The following is a 26,834-nucleotide window of genomic DNA, read 5'->3' as shown; positions in this document are numbered from 1 at the left end:
AGCATCATGCTACTATCTTACAGCAAGATGAAGACAAAAGGCAAGGGATGTTATTGAGAAATGGGTCGAAATTAACATCCTGATACCCAATGGCAAATACATCGTGGGAGAAATAACAACTCTGCACCCAAGAGCTCAGCTATTTGTTTCTTAATGTAGGCACTGGTCTGCTATGTTGACCAAACTTCACTTCCCTGTGCCTTTGGTGGGAGGGTGGAGGAGTGAGAAAATGGTCCATTGACCTTGAAGTTGATATTTACCACAGAGGCCTCGCCTGCATCTGGTTTCCTTTTACATCTCCCTTGGAAACATGTGGGAGTAGAACACCACCAGCCAACTTGCAAATGTCCCTGTGGTAGTGACCACTTACTTCCTCTGTGTTTTGTCACATCCTCTACTCCAAGTCTCAATAAAGACTGCATTGTTGCAGGGAGCCAAATACGGCATCTCAGATTGTGCCTGATTATTGCAGACATTGAAAATTAATTTATACAGGTATGTAATTTTTATATATGTACTATATATATTAATTTACATCTATGTATATACTTATATAATATTTTCGTTCAGTAAACATATTTTACCCTTAATATTCCGCTTACAGGCTTTAGACACTTCACAATTCTCTTAAGAAAAAGTTGAACTCATTCAAAAATTCATAGAATGGATTTTATGCTACAAATTGACACAATCTAAATAATATTTAAATCACAGTGTTAAAAACGAAGGTTGTCATCAGCACACTGAGCGTGAGCCCCGATCTTTCACTGTGTAAAAACAGAGGAGGAACGGCATGGTCAGAGTGCTGTCCTCTGCACACATTGTCATCCATCAGACAATTCACATCACTCAGAGAGACTGTGGGCTCTTATTATTAAAGAATTCCTTTATTTAAACTCAAGGAAGATGAAAATTGAAATTTGACCTTTTATCAGATATTCATGAAGCACATTTCTCATCTGTTATACTCCGACTGAAATACCTTTGGGTACCACTTCAAAGTGACTCTAAAGAAAATTTTCAATTGTATCAGGCCAGTATGTGAGTGGAATGTGAAACATCGCAATCAGAATTGAATTTTTAACAAGCAAGGAATTACTCTCTTGCTTTTTTACTTCTTACATTTTTAGTCAATTATGCTTTTAAATCACCTTGTTATGATTGCCCATCATAAAAAATTAATTAGTAGCACGCCATAGGTGATTCTTACATATCTATGAGACTATGAAAATTATTGAGAATCACTGTCTCATCACCATGTTATAGTTGAACAATTTGTGAGTACATCTCCCAATAGTGTTTTAGTCATCAAGCAAATGTCCACGTTCTTCATTTCACTTTTCTGCTAAACAAATACTAGCTGGGAGCAAATTAACACAGCTAGCTTTTTTCGTGTGTGTGTGTGGGGGGGACTCATTAGTATACTGAAATCTGATTATTTATTTATTTATTTATTTAAGGTTAAGTGAGCCCAGAAGCTAAAAATCTAAGTTTGAAAACAAAGTTGCTTTGCCTAAGCTAAAGCATGGCATATGAAGTACTGTCCTCCTCTTTTGATGTTTATATCCCCATGAAATAGTTTGCAAAAGACACCTTAGCATTTAAAAGTGACTGTTTACAAAATGGCTTTCTTGAAGTATTTATTTCATTTACTCCCTAAGACTGAAACCTGTGTATTTAAAGAAAATAAAGTTTTACTCCTCAAGAACATTTAAAGTAGAGACAGAGAGATTCCTCTCCTTCATTCTCACAAGGGCACTGTCTTTGCATTCCTCAAAGCGCAGCTCAAGCATCACTTGGTGAAACTTTCTTTGACTTCTTCACTAGGGACAGAGTCCCTCTCCTAGCCTGTAGTGCTCCTAGCTCCACAGATTTTAATACTTTCTACCTTGGGTTAGGTTGAATTATGATGTTAATGTACTTGTGGTTCCAAACTTAATATCATATTAGGTTCTAAAAGGAATAGTTTAATTAAAATTAATTTAACTGAATATTTTGTTGTTATTTATGTTATTATGTTACATTGCCCTTTCAATATGTAAACTCCTTTAGGTAAGGATGCATATATGATTTTTATTTGGATCTTATACCACACATGACAAAGTGCTGGGACAGGGAAGGTCCTTAATATTTTAGTTAATGAATACATATTCCAGGCCTTACTGTATAATGATATTTAGATAGCAAAGATGTCCATGAGGGTTGACTTATTTTCTAAATCCTCTCTCAGGTTTTGTCAGTCTTTCCCCACACCTGTTCTCAGACAGTTCATCTTACTCTCAGATCTACAGGACAATTTAGTAAAACAAACAAACAAACCAAAACTATTGCTACTAATAGCTAAAGTCCATGGGGTTGTCTACCTGTCAGGTACTGTTTTCATTACTTCTCTATATTAACATTCACTCTTCCTAACAACAGAGTGACGTATTCCATTATACAGATGAAAAAACTGAGGCACAGAGAAAATCAGTAACATACAAGATTACATAGCTACAAGTGAGGGAAAGCACCTTGGTTTCAGAGTCCACTGGCTTAATTACTTATGCATACCCACGGTGTAGACGGTGTGGAGACTTACCATGGGCCATGCAGCACTCCAGAAATCTCCAACTAAAGTGGCTACTGACCCTGGCTGCTATTTATGCTGTGATTATAGATTCTGCCTGCAATTTTTCAGTTATGTAATTGTCAATTCACCTTGAATTTTGGTTAAAAAATGGATTGTTACAGGAATTGTACTGGGTAGTTTGTTTAATCACATTTTCTATATCATTTAACGTTCTAGCAACCATGTGATGTAGGGAATGTTGTCTTCATTTTTTTTTAGGGACAAATCAGCTTTACAAAGACTAAATGACACCCTGCAATTTAGACTCTGCTCTTTTTCCTCATCAACAGCTTATTCTCTCGGTTAGAAAATCAAGGTCAGACTGGGGCACCTGGGTGGCTCAGTCAGTTGAGCATCGGCCTTTGGTTCGGGGCGTGATCCCAGGGTCCTGGGATGGAGCCCCACAGTGGGCTCCCTGCTTAGCAGGCCCCTGCTTAGTAGGGAGCCTGCTTCTCCCTCTACCCCCTGCTTGTGCTCTCTCTCTCGCTATCTCTCTCTCGCTCTCAAATAAATAAATAAATAAAATCTTAAAAAAAACACAATCAAGTTCAGACCAAGCCATTCATTTTCTAGACCAAATAATAATGCTATTTCAACTTTTTTTTTTTTAAAAAACCTCTGGGTTAACTTTTAATGTATATAAAAACCCTTAATGTATATAAAATCCTTTTGAAGTTCCAGTGGCTCAAAAAATAGAATCCCAAATCGAAGAGTTTGATGAATCACTAGCTTTATTCCTGTGCCAATGCAGAAACAGAACTGAAAAAAAGAATAAAAGTGTATTTTCTTCTTTGCTTATGTTTCCTTTGAAAATTGTAAGGCTATCTCTAAAATAGCACTATAATTTTCTTGACAGTTAGAACATTATCTGTGGAATAGAGATCTTGTTGGCAGCAGGGATAAGTACTTTATTTCTAAGAGCACGAGCCAGAAAGTGAACAGAGTCTGTTGGCACCACTGAACTTAGTGCCCAGATAGCAGAGGCAGGGTCCTGTTCCATAGGCGACGTTAGTTATCCCAACTTTTGTGGATATTGGCATTTCTTGGAGGGACGCAGCCCAAGCCTATGATGGTTTTGTTGGTATTAAAAGATTAATAAGTTGGTCCTGGTTTATAGTAACAGAAATCCATGAGGAAGAAACTAAATCAGTTTTACTATTACGATAGCCTCTAATGTGCAATTGGCTCTGAAATACCCATTAATTATTTAAAATAACATCATAAACATGTATTAATTCTTGCTCCAATAAACTCTGATGTTTGGTTAATGTGAATTTATTAATGATCTTGCTACTAATAATGTAAATTTGCAGTTTGGGCCCAAGTCACTGCTTGGATCAGAGGCTCACCACACATCATAACTACTTTAAAAAAAATATCTGGAACAAGAAACATCCAGATCTAATTGCTGTCATTCAGAGTATATTTTTCTGCCTTAGAGGCACCTGGCAGCAAATCTCCCTACTTCATGTGGTTTTCACGATATAAATTACAAAGAAATTTACTATTGTCTGACACTTTCTAAACAAATCCCTTAATCTCTCCTACTCATTTGTCTTTCAATCTCTTACTCTATTTTTCCTGTCATTTCCCCTCCACTCCACCCCCAACTTCCTCAGAATGACATGAACCAGAAAAGCTGGAGAATTTCTGAACCAGTGGCTTCCCAACATTTTTGATCATGTGCTCCTCAGTGACCATGTGTATGTTATTTACTTATAAACTGTAACATATACTTTTGTATTAATATATATCTTATAAAATATATATAAAATTAAAGGATAAATTAAAAATCAATGTGAATGAATATTCTAATATTTTCCTCCTCTACACTTACTCTTGCCCATTCATCTCTGGAAATAACTGAGTAGATTCTAAATAACATTAACCCCCATGATTTCTCTGTACTGGATTAGTTACAATGAATTAGTTGTTTTGAGACAAACAGTAATAATAATCAAACTTGAAGGTTGCCTCACAGACCCAGATTTTATATAGTTCTTTTCTCCCTCTTCCCTCATGCTCTGTTTTAGCATGGAACTAGCAGGGAGCACAGATAGGAGATTATGGTACAAAGCATGTGATATCTGGTTTCTGATGTGGGTTGTATGGTTCCATTTCTTCTACATCTTTATACGTATGCTCTAGACACCTGATTTTGTTTTCTGAAAATAAATCCTTTACCATGACAGGAATATTCATTCATTCAAACACTTATGAATAGAGTTCTAAGCCTTGGGCTGAATGATATAGACACAAATTTGAACTGCTACAGACACAAAACTGCCCCCACCAAGCTTAGGCTTTAGTTATCAAATGGTTCTATAGTAAATGTTATAAAAGAGATGTCTTCTATGAGTGAAGAGAGAATCAAGCAACTAATTTGGCTGAGGAGATTTGGGAAAGTCCCCCCAAAGGGAAACTATTTGAGGAACTTGAAATAGCTCATCAGGCCTTTACCTTCTGCCTCGTGGATATAAAACCAGGCAGGGCTGGCTCTATTCAGCGGAGTTCCTCAGGTGAACTGATAATAACAATAATTTATTTCCACCTGCTCTAAAATCACTGGACTCAAATTCACATTCCTTGTCTCCTCCTTAAACTCCTGCTGGTGATAACCGCAATTGCATCGTGCTGAACTAGGATCTGATTCCAGCCTTCTACAAATCCAGTTTTTGTCAAGGACTTGTTGCTTTTCCTTGCAATTGACTGGGGCTTCTTGGTATCCTATCATAGCTTATCCTTCTCTCTACTCTCTTTCTCCTTTCCTTCTCCTCCTCTTCCTGTGCCCCACCCCTTCTCTCTTTCTCTTGCACTACTGTTCCCTCCCTGTGGTGCTAGCCTTATGTGTTAGTCAAACAGGAGTCTTACTTGGGAATCCAGCAGTGTTTCAGGGACTACATGCATCACCATGTAAGGAACCGCTATCTGGCTCACAGTGGTATACCAGATACATGGAATGGGGCTGGTCTTATCAGATACTATATCTGATGTTATCTTTTATCATATAATTAAATGATAATTTTTCTTCTTTATGCATTTCTATGTGGTTTTAGGGGAATCATGTTTATTATGAGGCAAAATATTTGAGCCCCAAATACTTGCAAATATGTTTTTGGCTTTCTCGTTGTTTGTAAGGCAAAAACCAGTTTAAATGGCATAAAATAATTTGATGGTTTTCAGTGGCCTAACAACACAAAATGAGCTATTAGTGAAGTTACCAGATGTACCTGGGACACAAACCCAGCTAAAATATGGCCGGGAAGACCTAGCATTAACTCTCTACACGCCAACTTTCCGCTGGGTAACGACTTCTCTGCCAGCCCTAAGCCTTGACCGAGGGAAACGAAGTTTAAAAAGAATACAATCTACTCAACGAGACTGTGTCTTTAAAACCCATGTGAACTTAGTGTAAAATCATACTGTTATTATGAATCTATCTGCAAAGCTATATATACTTTCCCTGCTTTCTAGTCCTTCCCTCTTTGTCAAATGATACTAGGCTTATTAACAAACTCTAATTCTCCCACCAGTCCTTGCTTTCATTCAACATATCTTAGGGCCTTAGCTTATCCATCCTTTCGTTTTTTATTTCTTAGACAATCTTTTCCTTCCCTTTTATATTCTTCCATCTGGCTTCCTATCTTTGTCCATTCTATCTTTTGCGTAATTTACTATGTTCTTTATGTCACCCATCGGTCAATGACAGCCTCCTCATGCTACAAGGCTCCCACATAGGCATTCAGGGGACAGAAAAAAACAAGAAGGTCATAGAAAGGAATGAGAAGGTCATTTCAAGTATGAGTGCACTTTTCCTGAATTTATACATATTTTGGAGATAAGGTAAGGAGAACATCCTTGATTTTATCAGTCATTTCTAATTAACGTATTACATTTGTCCAGAGATAAAGTACAGTATAATGTTTTGCTCCTGGGAAGTTTTCCACAAAAAAAGTGCAGCATTTGGTCAATATCACTTTGAATTGTTTCTTAACACAGAAAGATATTCTGTAGTGTGAAATTAAATCAAGTATTTATAGAAAATACCACAGAACATATAGCAGCCTGTTTATTCCTTTCACGACATGCCATTATATACTCGAATATATTTATGGAAGGGTGTTGTTCTTCAACATATTTAATGTTATGAGTTAGCCCTCATTATAAAATTTCTCCTTCTTTGATAATAGAATTTTTAGCAGACACCTGCTTATCCAGAATACAGGCTCCATTTCTCAGCCCTTATTGCTAGGTGTGGCCATGCAACTAAAGTCTAGCACATGAAATATGAGAGAAAAAGAAGTGTGTCCCGTCTGGGTTCTGCCTTTACATAGGAGTGTGTCCAACCCTGTACTCTCTCTTTTTCCCACTGTACTATTGACTTGACTATCAATAAGGGATCAAGGTGGTAGAGCAGTTAGATCAAAGAAGCCTAGGGTTTTGAAACATAGAGGCTATATATTGGTCCAGAACTCTTTATACCCAATTATTACGTGTATGTGAGCATAAAGATATTGTTTAAGTCACTTTTATGCTGGTTTTCTACAACAGCAGTCAAAAGTACAGCATAAATGATATAGTTTAGTTTATTGTTGGAATGTGAGATTTTTGTTCGAATGTGGAATTAGGTGTCTTCTCAAGGTTCAGATCATTTTTGCATATTTTGGAGTTTATATTGCTTTGTAATATGGTTTATGTTTTATGTGAGCAGATAAAAATATGTTCATACATTTATATAATATCATGGTTATGCAAAACTTTGGGGACTATTGAAATAGTCTCTAGAGAAGACTGAATTTTGAACTCTCTTTAATTAGCTAACCACCATCGAGAATAAATACACTATTTCTTTAAAAAAGTCTAACCTCAACTCTTTCCCTACATATTTTCCATCTTCACATCTCATTTGGTTTAAAGAGACCACTTCTTAGACTGACTCCCTCCTCCAGATTTCTGTGGAATTTGTCTCTGAGAATTGCTCTTAACCAGCTGCCTTACCCCAAAGACCCACCCACACTCTATAAGCGCTGGTCATATGCCACACGACCTTCTGACCCATTTGCTAATGTCTGTTCCTAATCTACTTGGTTTTCCTTTGATTTCAGTGGCTTCAATTCAATGATGTGTTTCACCATATTTAAGAGAATTATTAGCTTAAAAGATTAATATTTATATATCCTACAAATGCAGTCCTCTCCACTTGAGACTCTTAATAAATATATGTGTAGCTATCCGTGATGGCCAGAAATAACACTGGAAAACAACAAAAAAATACATCATGCAAAACAATGAATGCCTGCCAAGATTTATAGGTTTCAAGGAATGATAATGTATATCTGAAGTACAATGATATTTCAGTACCTTCTGAGGATCACTCTTAGAAGCTCTACTTTAGTTTTCTTCTTTTTTCCAAGTCTTAGAATCTTGATTATATCATGACCCCCCCAAAGAAAAATCATGCTCATAAATTCAATGAAGGATTTGTTTCACTCATATGATCATCAGATAGTAAGCTGATTAAAGTTCTCCCACTAAAATTTTATTAGCTTATATTCTACTTCACCTTTTCATGCACTAATATTAAAGCTGTCACCATGGCTGACAAATAGTTTTACAGATATAGACAATTAAGCAAATTCTTTTCGGCATCTGGTACCTAACACCTTAGACATAAAAATGTGGCTTATGTGTCTCCCCAAAAGGCCTATCTCTTTTTAAACGACTTTCACGGGCATTAGGAATGGAGGAGTTGATTGGAACTCTTGTCAGTATTTTGAAAAACTTTATAAATACTTGTTTCCATTTCGTAGGAGTGATGATAATCATAATAACTATTTAAGGGGTCATTTTGTGCCATGCAGAAAATGCTCCAAATAGTTTATGCATCTAATATTTTGTTTTTGTACTTTTGTTCATTGTATCTACTTCACCTATAATTCTATCACCTTTTATAAAAATTATATAGGATAAAAGGTGAAAATCCCCTGCTTCTACACTTTTAATTCTATTCTTTCAAAGTAACTGCTTTTAACAATTTCATGCCTATTTAGCCAGAACTTGCATAGTCTTATTTAATCATATAGGGAGATTTATACCCCTGTCCCTATTTATATCTATATACACAAATTTTGTCCTCTAAGGTTGGTATGTGCTAGACATAGTGGTCTGCTACTGCATTTTTCCACATACACTATATCATGAGCATTATTAAGTTAATGCACACAGATCTCACTCTGGTTTTTTTAAACTTTTTTTTTAAGATTTTATTTTTATTTATTTGACAGAGAGAGAGTAAGAGCACAAGCAGGGGGAGCAGCAGAGGGAGAGGGAGAAGCAGGCTCCCCGCTGAGCAGGGAGCCCGATGCGGACTCGATCCCAGGACACTGAGATCATGACCTGAGCCGAAGGCAGACGCTTAACTGACTGAACCACACAGGAGCCCTCACTCTATTTTTTAATGGCTATATAGCATTTCAACTATAGATAAGCAATAATTAAACATTCTTTATTGATGGAAATTTAGGTTGCTTCTTTTTTTGTCAGTAACATACAATATAATGATAAATATCTCTGCCCATATATTTTTATGAATTTGTTTTACTATTTCCTTTGGTAGAGTTCTAAAATGGCTAGTTGCCAATTCAAAGGTATTTTAATATTCATTCAGTATAAAATAGAACAGAAATTCCTACAGACTTTGATTATTGAGGCTTCTCCCATAATCATACTTGTCCAGAGTAAATCCTAAACTTGAAATTTTGCATTTAATCGGTTTATTACAAAGCATCCCGAATGAGCTATAGAGTCAAAGCAAATATTTGACCAGACAATGCCATAACACTTTAGAATGATGAAATGCTTTAAATAGAATATTTAAGTTAGAACTTGTAAATAGATTATAATTACAGCTCTCATAATGTAGCCATGCTATAGTGACATGTCCAAGAGCAAATTCTTTCCAGCATTCTTAGTATTGATATAAATGTCCAAGTGGTGAGCATATGTTCCTGGAATGTTTAATGTTTCTGTCGGCTGTTGGGCAGGGTTTGTCTTATTTTAGGGGAGCTCTGTCATAGGTCAGTTAATAATTTCTTATGTCATTATTGCATTCCCAACAGATTTGATAGGATAAATGGACATTTCTGAAAAAGTGACCAGAGCATGCCAATCATAACAACTTTATGGAGCATTAATATTTTAATACAATATATAAGGAAGGAAGAGTTTGCCAGAAGCACAGAATGCTCTGTTGTCATATAGTTTAAGCATATTGATCTTTGTTTTCAAGTCTTTGACTTCATTTAAACTAACTTATGATAAAACTACGGATCTAGTTTGTTAGCAAAACCACAGTTTATGGAAACCAGACTTTTTTTTTTTTTAACCACAAAGAGTGTTAGAGATTTTTTTCCTCATTGTAGATAGCCCCAGTTGAACAGAACTAAGAACACTGGTTTTGTGTTAGGAGAACTGCAACTATGGATTAATATTATATCATAAGAGGGGGAAGGATGTTATCCAATCTGCAGGGAGTTTTCAATGCCAATGACCATGTTGGATTTATAGAAGAAATTATATTTGTACTTATATCGGGATGTAAAGCACTACACTGTTGGAAGAATTTGGAGAAAATCCTAAAGATAAGACAAACTTTGGCCAAGAGTCTACTAGCTAAACCATGCTTCCTTTAACTCCAATCTTTGCTTCTCTCACTTGAAAACTTCTTAGGGGAATATGGCATCTACAGGATTAGTTAAAGGGGCCTTGCATCAAGAATAATTTCAGTTATTGGCTCTTTCTGGTTAAGAGTTAAAGAAAAGTTGATACATCTATTGATGGCAAATCTGCCAGAATATTATTTAAAATAGTATCAGCATAAGGGGTGTAGGAGATACTGTTGCCTTTGTATAGTAAAGGAGTCCTTTTCCACATGCAATTTGTAGCCCTTTAATTATGATAAAACATACTTTTTAAAGGGAAGAAGAAATAAGCCCCAATAATTGACATTAAATAAAGAAAATACTATGACTTTCTTTCTTTCTAAAAACTAGAGAACACTCTTCAGATAGGCCTTGACCTATGAGCTATCTGGTGGCTATTTAATCCCAATTAAAGAAAGCAAAATCAATTCTGAGGGAATGTTCATACATTTATATAATATCATGGTTATGCCATGATATTCCAGAATACAGTGTTCACAAACTATTATAAATACTATTAGTGAAATGAATTGGTTATTATGATATTTTAATTTTTGCAGGTTTTGAAGGTTTCTCCAAGAAGACCTTCATGTCCATGATGACATGCTGGGTTATAATCGTCAGAATTAAAAGGCTGTCCCATCCATTGGGTCACAGTTTGAGTTATAGAGCTACACTATAGGGCAAAAGAAACATCACATATCTCTTGAATCTGAGCAAAATAATAAGTGACGGCCACAAGGATATTTATAAAATCCCCAAAGCCAGATAATCTGTGCATGCATCTTACCTTTCTTTTGCGAAGCCTGACGGGGTTGTCTGTGGGCTCCTGGGTGGCCAGAGTTTCCTTTAAGTGTAAACACTGCATGCCATCTCCTGAGCCGACCTGTGGGAGACTTTTGTTTTGATGTTCTGAGAAACCACTCTTCTTGAGGCCATTTTCAGCTGACATTCCACTAGGGCAGGAAGGAGGTTGCAGGAGGCAGCTTCCAGAATCTGCTTTTAATAACGCCAGTCCTCTGTCCATGCAAGGAAGAGCCGAGAACTCACCCTGTACTACATTGCAGGTGTTTCTTCCATGTTCATCTTTAGGGAAGTCAAGTTTCCTTCGTTGCTGAGCAATTACAGCAGAATTAAACAATTGCTTCTCAGGCACAATATCTTTCACATTCGAAGAGTCACATGCATTTATCTTATTAGATGCATCTTTTCTTTCACTTAAGCTTATATCATTACAAAGCTCCAGGCTTTCACTTACAATGTCAACAACTTTTTTCTCCCCCCTTTCTTCTACCAGTGCTGAGTCAGATCCAGCAGCCATTCTCCAGGAATCACTTGGGTGACCTTCCATGATGGGCAGCATCTTTACTGAGGAGCCTGCTCCTCTGTTGCTCTGTTTGTCTGATATTTTTTGTCCTTGGGCAGTTAACATCTGTTTATCATCTGTAATATATGGATCGGAATCGGTATCCTCATCAGAAACATGCACTAGTGTTTCTGTGCTGGCCTCCAGAGAAAGAAACTGATCTTCACCTTCGTGGCTGTCATTTTCATCCACCTCCTTTGAAATGTGACCCATGGGCCTCCCAGGAAAGTCTCTCAGCTCTGAACCATGGCAGCAGTCCGGTAGTGAAACACACCTCTCTTTACGATCCACATTTAAAGATGCATCTTTTTCCATACTTGCCTGCAAGCTGTCAGCTACTAGTCCATGATGACATGCTGGGTTATAATCATCAGAATTAAAAGGCTGTCCCATCCATTGGGTCACATGTTCTTCCCAGCTTCTCTTTCTGATAGCTACAGACATGTCATCGTAGTTTAACAACAGTTAGAGAGATACGTTCCATATGAGACTAAAGGAGATGGAACTTGATGAAAGATGACTTCATACGCACTGACTGAAGAAGAGAGTGAGTTTTGTCATTTCACCACCTATTAAAAAAATGTAAAAATATATATATAGTTCAGGATCATCATTCTCAAGTCAAAATATATGTTGGAAAAGAGAGCATTTAATCTGTGCTATGAAAGATTAAGTAAGAGATCTTACAAAGCTTCTATTCAATGGCTTTAATGATGTTACTTCTTTAGGAAGTCGCCTCACATTAGAACAAAATTTCGCATTTAATATTTCTGGTCAAAAAACAATGACAACACTTTAAATGCAGCTGGATTGATTGACCTACTAATGAATGAAGATATAAGTACTGAATGTTTGAAACTCCCTTAAGAACATATTTGCATTGCAGGACTTAATAAAATTCACCAGAAGAAACTTGTTGCTTTAGCTTCCATGCTTTTGTGCTTTACTTTTATGAACACGAGTCCTTATAGAAATCTATTTGCTGTTTGGCTTGAATTGCAGCAAAGGCCACCAGGGAACCGTTCATGCAAAATTTGAGCCATAGAGACAGCATGTGCAATGTCTTAGTTTGTGAAAGAGCTAACATGGATCCCAAACTCCCAGGATGTACTTTACTCCAGGGAGTGACTAAGAAGCATGGAACAATCTAGTTTAGCTCCTATTAACACGTAATTCATAAGAAAGTGTAACGCAGACCACTGACCATGCCTTAGGATAAATACATTTTTATGCATGCTATCACTGTTACTACTAGCTAGCAAGCTCGTTTTGTTGAAGCTTAAAGACATTATATAAGTTGCCCAAGGTCAAACATCCAGGAAGTATGCCAGGATTCAAACTAGACCCTGGTTCTAACTTAGACAGCCAACAAACTTCACTGTTTCCATGGAATGAGATTCTACCCGTGCCCCTTCCCTCCACCTAGCTTTAGTATGTATAAAATCTAAACTCCTTAGGTAGGAATTCAGCAAACCAAAAAGAAGATGTGAGCATGATAAAACAATTGGGACAATTCCTCAGAAATTTCAGTCGCATTCTTTTTGGCTTCTAAGGAGTTTAGTTTGTATACTGCTATTAGAATTTGACCATAAAAATGTAAGTAAACCAGAAAACCAGGCCTAAGATAAGGTAGAATATAAACACATTCCAGGTAGCCTTCCCCTTTTTGCCCTGAATTATTCAAACCCTCAGTTCAGGGAAACAAATTATACCAATGTAAACTGAACTTTACAAAAAATGACTAACCCAAATGTTGTCCCATAATGAAACCAAATTATTGGACCATAAAAGAAAAATCCCGTTCAAAAGAGCAGACACTTCTAGTTTTTCCTCCACACAAGAACTGTCAGCACATAACATGGATTCGCTTATTGATTTCGGCCATAAACAAGATTAACTGCTGTGCTGGTTTCGGGTCACTTCAGTCTATTGAAAAAGATTCTGAGTCCCTACCAAAAATTTCAAACTATTCTGACTAAGCACTTGCCAGAAAGGTAAATAGTCCCATCCTGTGAAGACCAGCGGAGTTAAGGAATGTGCTAGAATTTGGTACCCTAGCTGACCAAATATCTTTCTGGATACTATCAGGTTCCCTCAAAGGTCTGTGACCATTTGAAAATGGTCAGCCTGCACATTTTCCATGTTGGCATTCGTTTTGTACTCAAAAGAAAATATAAAGTCCCCGAATTCCATGCATAAGTCATTATAGTGTGGGAGGCTACGGAAAGTGGAAAAAACGCATAGATGCAGGCCAGAAAATTTCTGCTTTCATGGGCAAATTTGGGTTGTAATAGGGCGGTTCTGTTTTAGATGCTTTCTTTTCTTTATTTTTATCCAGTGTAGAGAGAGCAGGCTAACTTAAGAAATGCCAAGTGGTATTACTGTGTCATTCCTAAGCCACATTTACATTTGAGACTAAATTCTGGATTCATTTCTTTAACTAAAAAAAAATTGAGTTTTATTAACTCCTTGGGGGACAGATTACATAAAAGTTTTACCCTTAGGACTTTACCATAATATTAATTTATTTCACTCAACCTTGGCAAATAGGTGAGTGTTTTCATAATGTCAAAGGAAGACAGTTCAACAAGTTCTGAACCACCTAGTTGCTAAGAGAGATTGTAAATTAGGTAGATTGAACACATGAAAGCATTAAAACTCCTTCTGTCCTGCTCATCTAGGTTCTTTGGACATTTCCAAATCATTCCTATGAACGTATAGTTTCTATATTTTTTTAAGACAAAACTTCCTAATCATCCTTATGACCATCATCTCTACATTTTCAGGGCTCATTCCATATCCTGTGATCTGATAGATTTTTAAAAATTTTCTCTCTCCAAACTTCGTTATTCACACTTCCTATTTAAATACTATTTATATGCTCTATAGTTAAAATCTGCCTCCATGATCTAAAGCCTAAACAGATAATTAAGAAGAGGGAATACCAGATTACTGTCAGTCGCATCTGAGCATATTGGCCTCATTTTCTAAATCATCTGAATTGACTAGAATCCATCCTATAAGTTATAGATGTCTTTGTAAAAGACTTGATTTTTCCCTATCAGTCTCCTCATCAGACTGCTCTCTTTAAAACTATATATCTATATTGCAAATATCAGCTATCTATTTTGCCAATTTCTGTTACATTTTCTTGGTAATCCTTTTTGTGCATTTTCATTCAGAATGAGCTCAGCTGCTGAGGATTTGGATGAAGGATCTGGAAAAGTATAGGTCATTGCAGGATGTTGATTTTATGAAGTGAATTTCCATGGGGATTTTTGACTTCTTAAATGCATGTGGTCAAACACCACTATATTCATATTACAAGAGACTCTACGTACCTCTAATGTTGTAACAATTCTGGAAAATGTTTGTAAAATGTCCAAATTTGCTTTTTGTAATATTAGTGCATAAGATGTTTAGATGCAAATTAATTTCAAATTTATTATTTGACTTAATTTTGTAACATCACTCCTTAACATAAGCATTTTATGCCATACAGTATTTTAAAGTTAATTGAAACTAAACGTAATTATATTAAATGACAACAGCAATTGGAGACATTCTAGTTTGAGAATCACTGACCTATATCTCATATCAAATGATCATGCTCTCCTTTGCACCTGCTTCTGAAATAAACACATTCTATATTTTGGCCGAGCAATTGTCCTTAGAGAAGATTCTGATGATCATCACCAGTGCTCATCCTATAGCCTGGGAGAATATGATGCAAATAAAGCACTTGTGGCTGAAATCAAGTGGGCAGGAATGAAGAACTGATAGTAACGCTGCCTGGCCAAGATCAATTCTTCAATCCTTGTTTATTTAGTGCCCAGTGGGCCACAGACACTCTTCTAAAGATTAGTGATATAAACCTAAATAATATATTTCACCTTTCCTAAAGGAGCTTACAATTTTATGGGAGAAACTCATGTAGAGAAAAATAATATGTCATCTCATGGCCACAAATATCATGTAAAGTTTAACATAAAGCATAAGGTCATCAGTTTCCCCTTCCTCCCTCCCTCTCTCCTTCCTTCCTCTTTCTTTTCTTTCCTTCCTTCCTTCCTTCCTTCCTTCCTTCCTTCCTACCTTCCTTCCTTCTCTCCGTTTGTCCTTCCTTCCTTCCTTCCTCCCTTCCTCCCTCCCTCCCTCCCTCCCTCTTTTTTCAATAGTGAGTCCTGTGGGATGATGGAAATGTTAGGTAGGTCTTCCGGAGGAGAAGAAAACCCCTAAATGAGGCCCTCTGTGGTAAATTTCCTGCCTCCACAACATCCAGATCAAATGGGAGCTGAGGTTCAGAGTTTCACTGTTCTAGAATCACCTCTTTGGGAAAGATGGCAGAGGCAACAATAAATTCCAGAGAATTACTAACAATTTGAAAACCCATTTGACATCTTGGAGGGGAACTACATTTCTCAGGTGCATTCAGAGAAAATTGAGGGGAGAGATTTAAAAAAAAAATTTAAAAATACATGTATATGCACACACACACACAGGATTGGCTCCCAGGTTGTTTTAAAACACCTTCACACAGATCCTACATATTTAATAGAAGGGAAAATACAAGCATAATAGTACTGACACTTTCTCTTTATTTTTCTCTTTCCTTAGGTGGCCTCAGTTGCTTTGGTTTCCCTTAGGGTCTTTCTTCTTAATTACCCATCCCATGTTAAATGTTTAGGTCATGTTTTCCTTCTATAACTGCTTTAAAGTGTATCTATGTGTAATATATACCACATAGCATATTCTCAGTCACTGTGGGAAAGAAGACAAGATATGGGGAAAATAACCTCCTTTTAATTACAAGTGGTTTCAACTCTCTAAAATGCACTCTTAAAAGAATAAAGAATGCATCTGAACCGAGAAAAGAACATTTCTAGGTTGACCCACTTTGTTGTTAGTATGATAAGTCAGTGAAATGGAGAGATTGGGAATCTGAACACCCTATCATGATTTGAAATCATAATGTGTCTTAGCCTACACTCAGGGAGTCACATTTGCAAATAGAAAGGGCCCCCAAACCACTTAGGAACTGAATTAGACAACTAGAATAGAAGCAACAACGTAGACATGACCACAGCTTAATACAGTTCTTCAAGTATGTGCTCGCTAGCTTCAAAGTAAATCTTTACAGTGAGCATTTGCAGAGGCCAGAATGAAATTCATTTTCTTGATGGAGCTGTCAAGGAACAAATTATCTAGCAAACCAAATTGTGCACATTTGGGCATCTTCCCACTGCTCCCCAGCTCAATGATAACATGAAGAGGAATGCTTTTCATTGCCAAACTGATGTCTCATACTCAAGATGCTCAGGAGCAGTAAGAAAGCGTAGGCAGATACGACTTTTCCTAATTCCTTTATGTAAATGCATGAACAAATAGCCAAAAAAGATAACACATTTTAAAAAAGCATTTCTATGAGTCTAGTCAGGGTCGGAATAGCCAACTTTTAGTAAAAGACAATTGGTGCTTTTCCTTTAAAATATTCATGCTGTCTAATCCAAATAAGACAGGGCTAGAAATAGACTGTGGGAGATAATAAGATAGCATGAATTTATCTCTATATGATTTCATGCAGATTTTCTTTCTTTGGTAGCAATCTGCATCCTAATTCTTCACAAAATCATTACCCATCTACTTCCGCATATTTTGTCAGATGTTGGAATTTACTCATTATTCCTCATTAGCTGTCTCTGGAAAACAAACTCTTACTGAAATTCTTTATTGGTAAATTGTTTGGTGAAGCTTAAAGTATTATATGTGAAATAGCTTCCATGTATTTAGGCTGTCTAGATATAAAAGAATAGTAAACTATAGAATAAACCACCCATAATGAACTAAGTCAGTGGAATAGGCAGTATATTACTTTTTCCAAAAGACACATCCAAGCTTCCATCATTTTTGGTCTTTAGAAGAAAAAGGAAGAAGTGGGTACCCGATTTAAAAATATTCTTTTAATATCTATCTATTTTTATGTATATCTCAACTTTACTAAGCTTTTCTTCTACTTAGCTTTCAGAGTCAAAGATTCCAGGAATTAGGCAGATGTGAAAATGAACTCTGTCAGTTCGCTAGAAGTCAGCTCATCATAAAAAAGCAGGTTTCTAAAATTGTAAAAATTATTATTCCTGTGGTGCCCTATTTTTACCTTCAGGTTCCTGCTGTGTAATGCAGCCTCAGTAATTTCTAATTTTTTTTTGCAGAGAGGAGCCCAGATACTGGCAGTGTTTGACTTACTACCACTTACAGCTCAGGTCAACCAGCTCTCCAGGTTCTCTTAACGTTTTCTTAAGTCACCCACATGTAATTTGAGGAAATCTTGGAATGCTTCATAATATTTGCCTGATATCAATAAGACCACTGGGGAATAACTGGTTTCCAAAAGATCCCCAAATTCATACAGTCATGGGGAGCGAGACTGCGTCATGGCTGCAGTAATTTCTAGGTATGTGTGTTTTCTTTGGGTTTCCCTATTTTATTTTATAAAAGTACACGGTTTTCTCGGGGCGCCTGGGTGGCTCAGTTGGTTAAGCGACTGCCTTCGGCTCAGGTCATGATCCTGGAGTCCCGGGATCGAGTCCCATATCGGGCTCCTTGCTCAGCAGGGGGTCCGCTTCTCCCTCTGACCCTCCCCCATCTCATGTGCTCTCTCTCTCTCAAATAAATAAATAAAATCTTAAAAAAAAAAAAGTACACGGTTTTCTCAATGATAGTGTTCCATCCTAGGCAGAATCCTTTGAGTATTTAGAACTATACTGTATCTTAGATATTTCTGCAGATAAATTCATTAATAATTAACCATTTGGGTTTTTGCCTTAATATCTATTTTCTACAAAACAAAATCCCTTACAACCAAAGAAAAGTATTGCCTTTGCTCTAAACTTGTTTCAGTTGAAATTTTTCATGTAAGAAGAAATATATTAGAGTTAAATTTGTCATCAAGAGCTTGGCTGCTTTTTTTTTTTTTTGAATGGCAAAGCAGCATTTCTATTCAACAAGGGACATGGATTATAATGCTTTATCATCAGCATGGTGAGATGTGTCTTTGCTTTAAGTGGCCACTTTCTATTTTTAGTTTTGCTATCATTTCTAAGAACCCTCTAACGGTAGACACAGTAATCACTAACTGCAAATAACAGATGCCTATATCCACACAGGTGCTTGGATTGCTAAGTGCCAGCAGGATACTGAGATTTCACTCATTCAAATAAGTACGACTTTCACTGAAATTGGGAACATGAAATCATTGGGAACTTAGCTACTTCTGTTAGGTCAGGATCCTACCAGGGGTTGATGCCTCTGACATCAACTTTGCCTGCTGTGCTTAATATCTATAATTCTCATCTTATTTTGTCATCAACCTACGTACAGTTGAGCTTGTTTTTATTACCAAGTGTTCCTCTACATACCCAACTAACAGTAGGCACATTGAAAATCTGGATCATGATAACAGTAACAGTAACAAAGGACTTCCATTTACTAAGCATTTACTGTGGGTAAGGTACTGTACTTACACTATCTCCCTTGGTAATAGTACTCACAAATACTCCATGGAGTAGTTGCTATCATTGCCTTAATTTTATAGGGAGGAATTTTGGCAGGACTTAGTAACTAGCTCAAGGTCAAATACCTACTGGTGGGCCAAAGTAATTATCTCCATTTTTTTTTTTTTGTGAAGGTAAGATGCCTGTTAAAGAACCATTATTTTTTTCCTGGTGATTTGGATTAGTTACCTAATTTTGTGTTCCTCAGTTTTCTCACCTCTATAATGGGAATAATGAAACGTTGTTGAGGGGAAAATAATAGTATTTAGCTAAAATAATAATAGTAAGCTGGTGATACACGTAGCGCATTTAATCCATTGCATATTGTGAGAATTCACTAGATGTTCAGGGACACGATGCTGCTGCTGCTGACAACGATGATTCCTTTAGTTTTTGATTGATTTTAGCCACAGAACCCATGGCTGAGTATGAGCTGCAACTATTCCTTGCATGCCCATGTTGTTTCAATATAGATGAGCGATTTGACCAAAATGTGAAACATCATGAGTCTTTCTTCCTTCCTTGACTAATTGACCTATGCTTTTTTAAACAAAGATTTGTTTGTTATACTGTGTGCAAAACAATTTGCCCATATAAAATCTCATGTGATGCTCAAAATGACCCAGTGATATAATTGTTTTCATTATCTTCCTCACTTTACCAATAAAAAGCAGAAGCTCAAAGTAGTTATGGGGTGTGCTTCAAATGACGGAACATCAACTGGTGAAGATGCAGATCAGAGCCAGCTTTCGGACTCTGCCCATGAGCTTTTCAGTTCACCAGCCCATTTAAATTGTGGAAAATTCTCTAGTGCTCTGCTGTCACTGGCTTCACGTAACTTTTAATTTTAAACTATTTCTGGATGCTCATGCCTCCTTCTGGCTTTTAATGAATTTGTAATGTTATCTTATGAGAATGTTGTTAACCTTTGGCCTCAGGCTCTGATGATTCTTGACAACCTCTTATTTTCTTTCCCCTGTAAAAATTATTCTATCATCACAGGATGTCTGGAAATTAAAAAAAAAAAAAGATCCACAATGCCCACTCTTTATCATCAGTTTTCCTTTCCTTTCTTTCCTCTTTCCCTCCGATTTATTCCGCAAACATTTATTGACAAACAGGTATGGATAGCATCTGACATGCTAGGCTATGTTAGTTGCTGAGAATCAAAAGAAACATTAATTGAATTTCTAAACCTGCTCTGATCTTCCTACTTCCTTTCTATCTCATTTCCATTATAGGGCTGATTTTCTCTTTGAATTATTTGAATTGCATTGCTGAAACACTTTGCTAATCCAATCTAATACAAAACAACTTTTTACACATATAATTTGCACAGTAATTTTTTCTACCTATCTATCTTAATTAGTGAGCACATTCATATGCACACGGTTTACATTGCCTTCCCACTTTTTTTGCATGGGAATCCTTATTTAATCTTCTCAAGTGGACTTACATACTCTCTAATCTACTGAATCAAAATCAACAATCTCTTTTTAACTAGGCCTCGAGGTCCACACTTCACCTTTATTCTGTTTAATTTCATTAAAAACTAAGTCCATCTATTTTTCAAGACTCTATGAATGACTAGCAATTTAATGCCAAAATAGAACCATGGAAGTAAATGTTGCATCCCTATATCCACACCAAAGTCAATCTGGAGTTGGACTTCTTTCCAAACTTGTTTGGTTTAAGTTGTGGACATAAGGGGTTATCATTCACACGGGGGAATAAGGTACAACAGTCATACCAATTCCTTCAAATCTGGGGGTTTTTACTTTTCTCTCATCCTCTTTAAATTCATATGTACAATTACTGACATTTCTCTATTTTCATCATAAAATTCTCTGATCCAGATCTAGGCCAACTCTTTGGAAATTTGTTGTTCTGTAATGATTTCTACAGAAAGATTCTTATTGTAAGATCATACAGTAATTCATTCATTCTCCAAGAAGAAACAAGATCAAAACAAAGGATTAATTTAAAATGTCCCAAATGTAGACTTATTTAAAGCCTACAAGACCCAATCCTCTGGGAGTGAGATTAAAGCATGCCTATAGTCTTTATAGTGAGGTGTATGGTATGGGCAGGTTTAAGTGTGATCAGAAAATCCTCCTTTTAAATGATAAGATCCTTAAGAAAAAAATAAAATGATGTATTCTCTTTTGCTGGGCTCTCTGGTAACCATGCAGTCAGTTATATAGGCTACTGTTTTCCTGCATTGATTCCTCATTCCAATAATGTACAGGATGGAGACACAGAAAGTGTTGAATAGTGCATCTTTTAAGTGTAATAACATCAGGGAATTCAATCTGGTTCATAAAAATGGGGAAAAAAAGGATCATGACACACATTCTGTCTAAGAAATGGCGTGCAGTAGAAATGACATATATTAGTTTTATGAGAAAGGTTCTTGCCTTGGAAAGGGCAGTGTTCAACATGCATGGCAACATACACTGTCATACATGAAGTATGATACAGCTTAAGCAGCCAACTCTCTCATTTTACACTGCGCTGGTCAGACATTTATTTACATACTGTAAGAAATTCTATATTCTACAACTAAAGGACTTTGTAGAAGGCTCAGAGTAGATATATGAACCAATTAAAGGATTGGAAATAAGCTGTACAAGGGAAGATGAAAGGAACTGACTTTATTTGGCCCACAAATGTACACTTATGTTTTCTTATGTCCATTTAGGTTTTCCATATTTCCACTGAGGAAAAACCCATGAAACTGGAAATAGGCTATAGCAATAGAGCTGTAGGTTAGATAAAAGAAGGAATGTCAGGGTACATGAGACCCTTAAACCGATTCTGATGTGAGGTAGTAAAATCTCTGAACTTTACTGGTTGGGACAGATTGGTTATGATACCATTTGAATACGAGGATATCAATCAGACAAACTCCTTTCTAGCCCTACATTTTTAAGAAACATCAGTTTAAAATCAATATAATTATTAGCACATGGATCGATTTTCTTGGCATAAACATAAAATATAACAAAACAGTCACCAATGAGTTACTCCATTGAAGTGTTTGTTGAAGGCGTAAGAAAACTTTTACATTTGAGAATACTTCATTATTTAGGTGAATTTGATTCTTTTTTTAAAATCATGACTTTTTTCCCCCCATATTGTACACGCATGGCAGCTTTGAGCCTTTCTTATTTTTTAAAGAGGTACTACAATTATATGACTGAAAGTAGCCCTCTACTGGATATATTCATACTTCATTCTGCATAATTATTATCTGAGAGCAAGCTGATGTAGTATAAAGATCTCTGAATTATGAAGTGGCGTTCCACTGTCATCTCTTCTACTAGCTAGCAGTGTGACCTTGGACAGGTCATTTTTGAATGTCATTCCTCAGCCCTCTGTGGCAACCTCAGGACGGTGTTTGAAGAATTGATCTCTTATGTTCTTTCCTTCCTTGAAACTCTTTTCAGGGATTTTATTAAATCATAATTCAGATAAGTCAGTATTTTATTTTTCACATGCTGAACAATAGTTTTTTAAATCATATTTAAAAGTTTTAACACAAATTGTTAGTGAACAGTTAAAATATTATCAAGATAACTTATTCTAGCATAGAATCTAATAGTAAGCTAGCTAGTACAACAAATGGTCACCTTGTACTGTGTAAAAGTTTAGAATTAAAACACTTGATTTCTTATGATCCAACTGTCAAACAACTTTCATCTTTCATTTATTGTATTTTGTGTTCATCTAATTGATTTGGAAATATACATGAATATCTATTCCCTCCACATACCATTCCACATCATTTCTATAAAATAATTATTTTCATTTTTAAGTCTTCAGAAATATAAATGCAACAGGATGTTATGCATTATAAGTCCATTTTATTTCAGTCATTGCTAGATTTCTTTCTTCATATATTGCACGTTTAGACATTTAAGATACCTTAAAGAGATTATAGCCCAGTGGAAACCTAATTTTATGATTGTATGAATTATGAATACATGATTGGTTTTTCATGTGATTGCAGTGATTTCCAGCTGCCTTAAAATAATAATAATGAATGTCGCTGTCATTGAGATTGACTTCAATTCTTCAAAAATGTTCACATAAATATGACCTGAGCAGGGAATCCAGGAAAGTTAATACAAACTAAATCCAATTCTAATATTTAAATTTTTGAGAGTCAGATTAAATACTATTTAGGATAGAAATAATTTTTGAAGTTTCATGTGTTTACCTTTTTTTTTAATGAAACCTTTAAGTTGTACATTAGCAGCCTGCACTGTGGTTGAAACTGGTTTGGGGAAATACAGAGGAGTCCAATCTTCATACTCTACGTGACACATAGAATATTCTTTGGAGATTCATTATTAAGAAAAGTCACTCTGGTGTTATCTACCCTCCCTGTTAGCAAAGGAAGGGGAGATCAAAAGAAATCATTTACACCTCACACTTAAGTGTGAGAATATGTATTTGTTTTGTACTATGCCATGGAATAGGAAACCTGGTCTTATTCATAAAAAAGTTAAGATAAAAAGGGATTAAAATAAAATCTTAGTTTATGGAGGAAAAGAGAAAATCTCTCTGGAGCCTATTTTAGAATTGACATTGTGCTAAAACAATTTGACTCGCAGTTTTCTCCTCCCTAAACATTTTCCACTTCTCAATTTCATAGCTTAGCTCCCAAACGTAGGAAACCACCACTCCGGGCATGATGCTAACATTTCTGTCAAACTTTCTGCCTCTTCAAAGACCGCCTCAAAATATAAAGACAGAGAGTCCACAGCGTCTTACCTAGACAACGAGCAGCTGAAACGCCCAGGCATGACATTGTTCAACACTCAGGCTAGGAAAGAAGTCCGTCCCCGTGAGTTCCTCCAAAATATAAGTTCACATTTCGTGGTTGAGATCATGGCTCTATTCTAAGCAGTTTCACGCAGAGTGTGATTCTCACAAAAACACCCTCTGCAGCTGGAGGGAGCCTTGGCTAAAGCAGGAGTCTGTCGAGGCGTTCTTAGTGACTTCTGTCCACTCAATTCAGACTGATGTCTTGCGAAAGGGGCCTCCACAAGCAGGCCCAGATTGCCTGGGAAGCATTTCCTGCCTCTGAGGAGTGCATGTGAGAAAGAGTGCACGAAGCAGAGGGAGGGGGGCAGAGCAGAGCCCGCCTGGGCGATGTAGGAGTTCTGATTTTACACAGAACTGAAGTGAGTTTGTCAAAGCTCTTGAGGTGATTAGCTGGAGAGTCATAAAGTCGTAGAGCTTTCTCTATCCCACACTGCTGGTGAATTAAAAAAGAAAAGAAAAGAAAAGCAAGGAAGGAAAACAGTTTTCTCTCTCCTCTACAGCTTTCCCACTATATTAAATGTATATGCACAACTTCTTCAAAATACCTTTGCCGTTCTCCTTGCAAAAGATCTCTCATGAGAGCAAGATCAATTCAGAGTTTTAAAACTGTCATCCCCTAAATAGGAAAACTTTTTTTGTTGTTGCTGTTTTTACACTACTTACAATTTAAAATGCTGCCCCCCTACATCCTGTACCTGAGAGGATCTGTGAGTAAAATCCCAAGAAGCCAGTAAATAGAACATGGTCTTCCAATCTCTCCCATCCCAGGACTCCTTCAGGGAATTAAAGCAGTTCCTGTTATGGCACTTGCAGCGTTACCTCCAGTCAGAATCCTCCAGGCACACAAACGCAGTGCGGGGAAAGCTGAAGACAGACTCCATCTTGATCCTATTACAGTCTTGCTGACATTAACCACTTGCAACTTCTTCCATCCAGCATGACAGAGTCCCTGAATCACATCTCCAAAGCAGCTCACGGTATCTGCCTCCTTTGTCCGACACAAATTTTGTGAACTATCATCTGTTTATCTTTTCTGCTTTCTTGTGCCTCCACTGAATGACTTCCTCCTAGCTGCTCCAGGCTGGGAACTTGGACTACCATTTGGTTTTGATTAAAACCAGACAGCCAACTCTGGAGAATTTAGGGAATAAGCTAATGGAAACTGCAAGTATGGCTTTAATTAGTGCATCAATTAATAATAGATGTTAGCTCGTCTTATAATAAGATGACACAAATATCAACACAGAGGAAGCTCAAGTCCTTTCAGGAAAGAAGTTACACCAATTCTCATTCCTTTATGACCCAGAATTCTCCTTAGGGAAAGGGGAAGGAAAGAAGAGGGATGTGGCCTTGGGACATCCAGGTTGTGGGGAGGCCAGTGGAGCAGCTTTGTTGTTTATACCAGAGAAAGAGGAAACAGTATCTCTGAGTTTAATTATCTTGCTTGGGTGAAATTGCTCTGTAATGTCTCCCTTCTACTTTATTTACAATCAATGGATTCTCTTGCTATTTATGACTTAAGCATTTTTTTTCCTGTGACTGGTGATTAGATTAATCTGATTATTGGGTCTATGTGCAGCTTACAAATTCCTAGGGATTTCCCATAATGGGAGTTACAAGAACAATTCTAATTTCAATATGATAAATGAGTAACTTATAGAGAGCTACAAGAAATATTAAACGCTTTAGCCCTAAAATCCACTCTGTACGTCTCTGACATTGTAAGTAGTTTGCATTGTTCATTTTTTTTTTTCAGTTGGTTCTTTTTATAAAGACCTGACAGATACCTGGATATCACAATGGCCATCTTTTTAGTATCCCCAGAGAATACTGGATAGGTGGTAACTCAAAGAAGTATGATGTGATAACTACTATTTCTTTTCTCATTGGATAACTAAAATCTCTCAAAATTAATGCAAAGCATGGACTATGAGAGAAATAGGAAATGGCAAGATTAACATATCACATGTGAATTTGAAGACGAGAAGCATTCAAACCCAGACAGGTGGGCAGAAGCAAGTTTTAAAAGTTTCTATCAAAACATTACTGACTAAAAAATGAGCACTTAGATTCCTTTCATTTAAGCTTCAACCATATGGCAAGAAGGAAGTCCATACTCTCCTAAATCATTTAAAGAGCTACTATCTTCATATTGATTGAAAATACTTCCACTGAAACCATGCTCATATAATCTTCCCAGTAATCTTTGTGTGTGCTCTTATTTTTATTTTAAAAATAAAGCACTAGAAGTTTGTGGAATTATTTTTCTCACAATCACATGATGGAAAGTGACCAGGTCCATACCAGAACTCAGATTTTCTAACTCTCGATTTTGTGTCTTTTCCCCCTCCCTCTGAGAGTTCGACTGCCTCTCTTGACTCATACTTAATTGTTGTGTGAAATTGGGAAGACTTTGTAAACTTTCTGAGTTTCAGATTCCCCTTTAAAAATAGGGACAACTCCACATAACTCACAGATTGGAACGCAGGACTAGCTTTATATACACATATATTTATAAATTTATATTTATTTCCTTCGGAAAACACTGGAGCAGAATGGAATGAGAATTGATGTAAGTTCTTTCCTAAAATAACTTGTTTATCTCTATCTCTGCTCCTAGTCCTCTGGTCTTCTAGTAGATAGTAGGCGCTCAATAAATATTAGCTCGTTACTAATTCTCCTTAGCTAGTTTCTCCTCATGAGTAGTATAATCGCTCCTCATACAATCTAGCCTTGTTCCTATTTATATTGGCCTGAGGTAACAACAAAACCCTATT

At 36.6% G+C, this 26,834-nt stretch overlaps 1 protein-coding gene across 7 annotated transcripts in view; it reads right to left on the bottom strand.

Annotated features, from left to right (window-relative positions):
* Positions 1-25,321, bottom strand: part of DLC1 (DLC1 Rho GTPase activating protein) — a 394,038-nt gene extending 368,717 nt beyond the window's left edge. Inside the window, exons 1-2 of one of the 7 annotated variants that reach the window (XR_014141200.1) lie at positions 24,004-25,318; positions 11,102-12,246 (exon numbers count right to left, since the gene is read on the bottom strand). Coding sequence is in view for 6 of the 7 variants with exons in the window: in XM_081808282.1 (XP_081664408.1) it covers positions 11,102-12,121 (1,020 nt within the window). In the remaining variant the exon portion in view is untranslated. Of the gene's footprint in view, positions 1-11,101; positions 12,247-24,003 lie in introns of all 7 variants that reach the window. The other 6 variants (XM_081808282.1, XM_081808287.1, XM_081808291.1 and 3 more) reach the window with 6 other exon arrangements.
* Between the last annotated feature and the right edge of the window lie 1,513 nt (positions 25,322-26,834).

Source organism: Leptonychotes weddellii, chromosome 2, assembly GCF_054177405.1.
Source record: "Leptonychotes weddellii isolate Sample4059 chromosome 2, ASM5417740v2, whole genome shotgun sequence".
In the NCBI taxonomy this organism is placed as follows: domain Eukaryota; kingdom Metazoa; phylum Chordata; class Mammalia; order Carnivora; family Phocidae; genus Leptonychotes; species Leptonychotes weddellii.
This window is presented reverse-complemented; position numbering and strand designations above follow the sequence as displayed.